This window comes from Humulus lupulus, chromosome 1 (genome assembly GCF_963169125.1).
Source record: "Humulus lupulus chromosome 1, drHumLupu1.1, whole genome shotgun sequence".
Classification (NCBI taxonomy): domain Eukaryota; kingdom Viridiplantae; phylum Streptophyta; class Magnoliopsida; order Rosales; family Cannabaceae; genus Humulus; species Humulus lupulus.
In genome coordinates, this window is record NC_084793.1 from 22,559,760 (window position 1) to 22,569,405 (window position 9,646).

The 9,646-nt window shown below is 26.3% G+C and overlaps 1 protein-coding gene across 1 annotated transcript; it reads left to right on the forward strand.

Moving 5' to 3' along the window:
- Positions 1 to 5,696: 5,696 nt before the first annotated feature.
- LOC133789017 (pathogenesis-related protein 1C-like) lies at positions 5,697 to 6,507 on the forward strand. Its single transcript, XM_062226729.1, has one exon. It carries the CDS (start codon positions 5,802 to 5,804, stop codon positions 6,288 to 6,290), a length of 489 nt encoding a protein of 162 aa, XP_062082713.1. The 5' UTR covers positions 5,697 to 5,801; the 3' UTR covers positions 6,291 to 6,507.
- The last annotated feature ends 3,139 nt before the right edge of the window (positions 6,508 to 9,646 follow it).

Sequence of the window (9,646 nt, forward strand, 5' to 3'; positions counted from 1 at the left end):
TATCCTAGTACTGTACTGTTGCGGTATGATGTTTCTGCCTATATATAATTATCACACACACGTATTAATAAAATAATTAAATAAATAAATTAGTTATTAATTAATGTTCATATATTATTTTTTCACAAATTAACGTTTCTTTTATGGAGGTGCACCGTGCATGTTTACTACAACGAGTGACTAAAATAACGCGAAAAAGTCCTAACCTTTGTTTAAATGATCAGATATCATCTCAGCCTTATCTAAAAGTTGGAAAGTGGTGATTACTAGAGAGGAAAATAGTGATTCTTGGTTTTCTTGATGGTACATTAGTGTCTACAGATCGACTATTTTCACATATTATATCTTTCTTACTCCTTATTAGCTTGTTATATATTTATTTAATGACTGATGATTATTGCGGCTTTTGAATTTCATACATATATATATAATTAATGTAAATTAAATATATAGTTGTGTGTTAAAGTGTTGATCAAAATATATATTCTGAGTTACAGTAAGTCAATATAGCCGTTTTTTTTGTGTAACGTGAGCAGATAAAAATCTAAGTACGTAGAAAAGGTTGATGATGAGAATTAATACAACTTCTCCGCATTTTCCTTAAACATATGTACAATTAATAATTGGGAAATTTACAAAAATGCACTAAAAGTTAAAAAAAATCTGAAAAATACGGTACCTTACAAAAATACGGAATTTTTGGATAAAAACACGGAATGGCAAAATTGTAAATACGGAGTGGCAAAATCATAAATAAAAGCTGTAAAATACAATTTCTTGTGATCAACGTTTACAAACTAGTAAATATATGTTACGAACTTGTAAATATCTGTTACGTGTTTGTAAATAATATTTTCAAAATCACTTATAGAATTGTAGATTTTTTTTTTTTTTTGTAGATAAAACTTACAAACAAATTTGTAACTAAATTTTTTATTTTTGTAACAATAATTTACAAATCTAGTTTTACAACTAAGAAAGATATTTTTGTAACTAATATTTACGAAAATATTTTATAGTTAAGAAATCATAAAGAAAATATACATAAAATTATTATACTTTTTCATATTATTACAATATTGTACCAAAAATTTACATGAAACATCATATTTATGCTATACAACTTAAAAATATAAATTTAAGATATTCATTATTTATAAAACACTTTATTGAATATAGTGGTGAAATACAACATTTTTCTTTAAACAAGTTTTACATTTTTGTAACAACAATTTACAAAACTAATTTCACAACTAAAAAGTTTATTTTTGTAACTCACATTTACATAAAAATTTATAAATTAATTTAACATGATTATTACAAAGATTTACAAAATTAATTTTTTTAACTTTAAATATATTTTTGTAACAAAACTTGAAACTTGGATTAGATTATGATTTTGGTTTAACATGGAGTGTTGAGACTTGACTAGCTATGATTTAAAAAATATATAATATTTTTATAAAGAATAATAATATTGTGATTATCTTTAACTATATATTGTAACATATAGTTATTAATGTTAATTTTAATTAACAGTATATTTGTAATTTGTATAAATATTTATTTATTTTTTGAGTAATTGTATAAATATTAATAAATATATTTATTTTAAATAAAATAAATTACTTTATTTTATTTTATTTTATTGAAGGTAGTAAGTATAATTATTATTACTTTTATTATTATATTATTTGATATGCCTAATTCTTATTAAAAATTGAAATAAAAAAGTAAAACAAAGGGTTAATATATATATATATACACACAGGGTGATAGGTAGTAAATGCTGTATTTTTGTAATTTGTTAACATTACCGTATAAAACGAATTTTTTTTTAGATTACGGTAGAAGATGTAATTAACCCTTAATAATTCTGGACCCATCAGCATTATCTTTCTCTTTCTTTTTTCCTTCGCTTTTTCACGTTTCTATACTGAAATCGTTTCTTTGGGGTGTGCCAAAATTTCTGAATTTTTTTAGTAGAGTTATGTGAAAATTATTGAAAATGAACTTGTACAAAATCCTTTTAAATATATAAAACAATGGCGTATATAATATATATTTTTATATTGGATATGATTTTTTTATAATTAAATTCAATATTGTTTATGATCTTTATACTTAAGTTTCTAATTCTAAATATTTTTAGCATTTAAATCCTTAACCAAAAATTTATTTATAATTTTTTTTGACAAAATTTTGATTTATAATTTATTTAAATTAATATAAGGGTAATTAACCCACTACCTCTTGCACAAGTAGTGGTGGGCCTCAAGGCTTTGTAACCAAAGAGTTTTGATCCAAACCTTGCATATATATATATATATATATATATATATATATTATGTAGATTGTACTATGTATTGTGCCTTATATCACTACAAAAAAACAAGGCCTATACCGATAACAAATGTCATCGGTATAAGCCTAAATGTTCTCGGTATAGCTTCTACCGAGAACATGTAGTCGGTAGTAAGTCTTCGGTACAGCCGCGTCGATAGTTGTGAGTTATTTGACACTCATCTCCTTGTAGGGATACTAAATGATGTGCTCAAAGACAAAATATTTTAAACTTTATATTCGCCTGAAGTATCTTCACTGGTAGACAACGTGATCGGTTTGGAAATTACTTTTGTGAACATAACATTTTATGTATTGTACTAAATTCATATGATTGTAACATGTAATTATTAAAAAAATATATATAAGGGTCATTAGTAAAAAAAATTATACTTTTAGCATTTTAATTTAACAATAATAATTTTGAAAATATTATCACTATTAAAACGAAACGTTTAAAATAAATAAATAGAAAAACTCTACAACTACGTATACTCATTTGTTACACTTGTTCTTTTTCAAATCTCTAGTCCTGTCTATTTATACTATATATAATGTTTCATCATATATTAGCTTAAAGTTTAGATGACTTGGAGTTGTTTATCAAGCAAATTACCACTCCATTTCCAAATGGGTCCTCCCTACGTTTTCACAATTTCATTTCAAGCATATTATCATTATTTTTATAAATATTAATTAATTCAATTTTTATAAATTTTTCTGTCGGGAATTTATTTATTTTTTATTTGAAAATACAATTCTGATTCTATAATTAAATTATAAAAAATATATATTAATAGTTTTTAAAAATCTTTTATAGCTTATAGTAACCTGTATAATTATGTAACAATTAAAAACTTTTCGATATATGTTTATATTTATTATAAAGCACAACTACAAGTAAATTACTTCTTGCATTTCATTTAATCCCCTTTGTGGACCAAAATTTATGCTCGACTTTCTATTCACTTTCCTGCATGCACATGTGGTTGTCGTTCGGCAATAATAAATTAAGATTAAAAAAAGAAAAATAAAAGTGTAATTAATACATTTTCTGGATATATGGACCACGACCATCTAGCTAGCTAAGTCAAGTCGCCCTGGAAAATACTAAGATCATGTGTTCTTTGGAAATTTTCTGCATACATATCATATTGTTCGGTTAGCAAAATTAATTACTTTCGTACACAATGGAGAATAAAACTTCAAGGTCTACCACATACATTGACACACCCAATCACTTAAAAAAACCTTAAAAGAAAAGAAAAAATATTATGAGCCCCAAATTTATATTGAATTACTAGTTATTTATTTGATGAAAATATTTACTGTAGTTGCTTCGCATGTTTATAATTTAAAATAATATAATTCCATTTATAATCTTAAATTCTAAAATTAATTATACATTAATATGTATAATATTTTTGTTTAAATACTATGTCTTTAATTTTATCATTGTTGGAAGAATATGGGAAAAAATATAGAATTATGAAATTTTAATTATGGAAATAAGAAAACTACAATTCACAAATTAATTTTGATTGAAAGCCTGCGCGATGAATTGTCATTTTAATTCAAATATATAAATACTTTTTGTCTAGCCATTCATATTAATATAAATATGTACCAATGAGTATTATCTTAATTACGATATATTTGTATACCACGTACGTTTATCCTTTTTCATATTTTATTTATTCTATATATAGAACCGTAAAAAACTTTAATTCATTTTAAAAATATAAATATAAGCAATCTCTTAAACACTTTTAAATATTATACAATATAAATCAAAGCAATGAATTACAAATAACTATTACTAAATAAATTTCATTATTAATATATACAATAAAAAAATCAATTAGAATAATGGTGCCAATGCCAAACAAAAATATTACACATATATATATTCATACTAGATACAATCAACTTGCACGTTTGCTTAATTTTATTTATAGAATTTATTAATTATTTTTATTAAATTTATATTATTATCATATATATATATAAATTTCAAATAAATAAAAAATATTATATATAAAAGAATGACACAAACATATAAAATGAAAAATTAAACCAAAACATTATTTATGATTTTTTAATATATATATAAGTAATATGATAATATTTTTAAACATAAATGATGATTTTTTAATAAAAATTAAGATTATGTATTATATATTATTAGTATATAATATTTAAATTTATATTAATATAATTATTAAATATATAGTTTTGTATTAAATATTATTATCATAATAATATTTGAATTCATATAAATATAATTAGTAAAAAGTTAGGATTATATATTATTATTATAATATTTAAATTTATATTAATATAATTATTAAATATCTATATTATATATTATTATAATAATACTATTTTATAATATTTGAATTTATATTAATATAATTCATAAATATATCTATTTTTAATTAAATTTAAAGATATATTCCGTTAAATATTTAAAATATTTCGTTAAAGTTAATAAAAGAAACCGTTAAAATCAAGAATTTCCGTTATCTACATACATTTTATATAGAAGAGGTATAATCTTGTTTCTTTGAAAATCATTATTAAAATTTATAATACCTACGCAACATAAATTTTGAATATAAAGTGCATGTAATGTGTATAAATAGGAAATATATATCAATGCAGTATAATGAGTTATGATTTAAGTTGGCAAACTTATAAATATTTCGATACCTAATTTAAAATTTTGAGTTATTATTCAAAATTCTAACATATATGTTTCTAGATTTCTCAATCTTTACCTGCGTTGAAATTTCCCGTTGTATAAGAAGACTGCAATTTCGTTCATTAAAATAATAAAAAATATATATAATTCAAAATTACGAAATCTTAAAAGTGTAAAACTTGTACATAAAATATGTGAATAAGAGTATAAGTGAATTTTTTTGTACATATATATATATATTCTTTTTGGATGTAACTAATACTACTTTTAATTACAATTTTATAACGTAAATATATATATATATATATATTTGTAGGGTTTTATATATAACGTACGTTTGAATACATATGCAGTTTGATTATCATTATATTGAGGGATATATATATATATATATATGATATTACTTAAAAAATATCATATTTTGAAGAAGTGATACATTTTTTTATTCTCGAAGCTAGATAATATCCCTATAGCTATAGCTATATATATCTAGAAAAAGAAAAAATTTAAATCTACCAATAGTTCAGAGATTTTAATATTCCACTATTAATGTGACAAAAACATATATGTGGTTTAACTCTAAAGAGATAATTGGGTAATAAAATAGGAATTCCACACTTCCATATACCACTATAAATACCCCTAAAGAACGCCCTTGCCATTCACTCATTCACATCCTTCCCATCAATTAATAAATATCAAATACAAAAGTCTTACCACCAAGCTATACATCTAGTTATTTAATTAGTCCAAAATGGACTCCGGACTACATAGGATTTCACAAGCACTACTATTCATGACATTTATAGTGGGGCTAGCCATTGCCCAAAACAGCAACCAAGACTACCTCAACGCCCACAACTCGGCTCGCGCGGAGGTTGGCGTCGGGCCGCTGAGTTGGGACGACAGTGTGGCGTCCTACGCGCAGCAATACGCCAACCAACGCATGGATGACTGCAATTTGGTGCACTCCGGAGGGCCTTATGGCGAGAACATTGCGTGGAGCAGTGCAAACCTTTCGGGGGTTGATGCCGTGAAAATGTGGGTGGGTGAGAAGGACAATTATGATTACAACTCCAACACCTGCGCCGCTGGCCAAGTTTGCGGGCACTACACTCAGGTGGTGTGGCAGAACTCGGTTCGCGTGGGCTGCGCTAAGGTTCAGTGCAACAATGGTAAGGGTACCTTCATTGGATGCAACTATGATCCTCCAGGCAATGTTAATGGCCGTCGCCCTTACTAAATTAAAGTATCTTCTATATAAATATTATATGCTATATATGTAATAATAACAGGCTAGGCCTTCTCACTATTAGGGAAAAAAAGCCTTTGATATATATATATATAAATATATATTTATATAATACGTACTTATTATGTGTACGATCATATATATTAATGACAGAAAGATATGATTGTTGCCTATATTATAATCAACTAAATAAATATATATTCTGTCATGGTTTGATCTTCTTATATATAAATATATTGCTGCATTATTTAACATTTAGTATTATTCCTTTAAGCTAATTAAGAAAGCATACATATATATTGTTTTCCAACGCGCCGCTGAAATTACATACACAAAAGATAGTTTTTAATATTTATCATTTGATGGATGAGTCCTCTTACGTTTCGCATTAGTTAGATCTAGGGTTTCTTTTAAAAATAAATAAAATATAATACTAATAACATTTATTGTGGGTATTTTTTAAAATATATAAAATATTGGAGAGGACAATAATTTTGTGTTGTATATATATTCTGTAGTATGAAAACATAAAACATATAACAAGATATATATATATATATATATATATATAGGTCATTATATTTGAAGTGAGTGGATATATATTTGTATATATATATATTATAGCTTTCCTTTTAGCATGGAAGAACTATAAGGAGGAAAAATCTTAAAACACGCCAAGGATGCATAATCCTAATTAATAGATCATCTCAAAATGCCATTCGGTAAAACGTACGAATAATTAGTCATTCGCCTATTAAATTATTATATATTCATTAATTAATGAAGTCTAAAAGTATTTTAGTCATATTTAAACCTTTTTTTTTTAGCAAAATTAAATTCAAAAGACTATTTTCATTCAATTTACAAAATACAGATCGATAAAAAAAAGTACTTTTCAAAACAAATGGACTGAAATGATCCCTTATTAAATATATAAACCACTACTACAAAAACAAAATTTTATGACACTTTTTTAGTGCATTCACCTAGATGCGTGCCCTAAAAATATCTCTTGAACTTTATAAGATACTCACTGAGAGTCATTTGTTTTCAAAAATGATCTCATTATTATTATATACCAAAACTTCACCACCCATGTCACGACCCGAGCCTTAAGCAGTGGCAGAAGTGTAATATCCATGACATGGGTGGTCAAATATCAAACTTTAACCCTTGTTGGAAAATAACACTTATAAATGATCATTTAGTTTATACTAAATAGTATCATAATTATAACTCCAAAATAATGGAACAACTCCTATTATTATATAGAAAAATATTAGTGATAAAAGCATGATCATCTATCATTATACATAAAACAATAATATTCTCATAGTTATGTAATCACCAAATAGTTAAATTTAATAAGTTACAAATCCTAAATATATACTTAGCATCCATAATTCCTCAAACTAAATAGCATAGCTAAACTCCAACATAATATACCTTAATAGAATAACGAATAATTCACAAGTCATACACTTCGCTTTGAACATGAAATCTTAAAGAAAACTAGATTGGACTAAACTAGGAGAAATCCAGACTTTGGATCCCTATCCATCTTGGTATCCATCAATCTCAAATTGAGCATTCTCCTGGAAGGGATAAATAGGGGTAAGCTTATATGTAAAATCCTTTTTTGGCTAAACTTTATTTTAGACAAAATATTTTAAAATGTTTAATGAAAATTAGTAGCATATCTCCATATTGATTTTCAGATTAATTAGCAATATTTTCAGCTGATTTTGTAATGTGAAAATATCTTTAAGTGTGAATATATTTGTTGTCTTATTTATCACAAATAATCAATTTTTGGTAAAAATATATTGTGCAAATATCTTGAGATTATTTTCAGGGATTATGTGGGATTATGTCTATTCTGGAATAAAGAAGGTGTCGAAAATGAACATGGTCAAAAGAAATTACCATGTTCATTCTGCCAGATAAAACTGATTGCATTGCTGACTCATTAGTTTCCTTTTCTGTCGACACAGAATTCATCTGGCTGGCTGATTTCCTAAATCAAAGGAATTCGCAAATTGATTTCAAAGATATTAGAAAATGATGGCCTTGGACGATTTCCTTGCCTATAAATATCTTTCCAAGGCCTTTGGAATTTTCACCTCTTCCATTTTGAATATTTGCAAACATTATGTTATTTTGAAGAGTGTCTTTATTTGTAGAGATTAAGTTTGTTCACCTTAATCTTTGTGAGAGTGCTGAGTGTACTTGTGGATATCTATCTAGTCTATTGTAAGCAGATAGTGTCTATTGTGAACGTGCTCATAAGGATCTTTGGGAGAGGATTCTATCTAAGTCTCACTTCGGGAGGAAGTGTGCACTCGCTATTCTTTGAAGGGAGTTCAAGAGAATCAGTGTTTCATCAAATCAGATTCGTAGAGAAGAGTACAACAAGATTGCGGCAATAGTTTAAGAGGGAGTCTTGCATTGTTTAAGTCAATGCTTTTGTACACATTGTTTCTTTACTAATTGGTTTATTCTTTGGGCGTGGCCCCAAGGAGTAGGTTATCTGAAAGGGTTTCTGAACCTTGTAAAAATTAGGTGTGTTCTTTATTGTGTTGCACTGTCTATTTATTGTGTTCAGTTTCTGTCGTGACAAGTTCGAATTCTGTCCCGACAGAACAGCTATCTGTGTAAACAGTTAATTACCATTCCACACTTTAATTAATTCACATGGTTTAATTAATTTGGTAATTACTAAAAATTGAATTTCAATTGGTATCAGAGCGAGGTTACTAAACTCTTAGTGCGATCTTGTATTTTTCTGTTTGTTTTGTGCCTTGTGAAATGTCTATCCTTGTAGAAGGTGGATCTATAACTCGCCCTCCATTGCTGAATGATACAAATTATCCATACTGGAAAGTAAGGATGAAAGCTTTTATCAAATCCCTTGATGAAAGGGCTTGGAGATCAATATTGACCGGCTGGACACCACCTGTCGAGGCAGATTTGACATCCGGTAAGACACAGGTGAAATCTGAACTTGAATGGTCTAATGAAGAAGATAAATTGTCAATTTATAATAATAAAGCTTTACATGCAATTTTTAATGGTGTTGGTGAGAGTTATATAAAATTGATTTCATCTTATGAGTCTGCCAAAGATGCTTGGGAAATCCTTCAAACTCAATTTGAAGGAACCACTGATGTTAAGCGATCTAGGCTTGTAATGTTGACCATAATATTTGAAAACCTTCGCATGTCTGAAAAAGAAACCCTCACTGAGTTTTATGAAGAATTGTCTGACATTACTAATGAATATTTTGCTTTAGGAGAAAAGTTGTCTGACTCTATTTTGGTTAGGAAAATTGTTAGATCTCTTCCTGA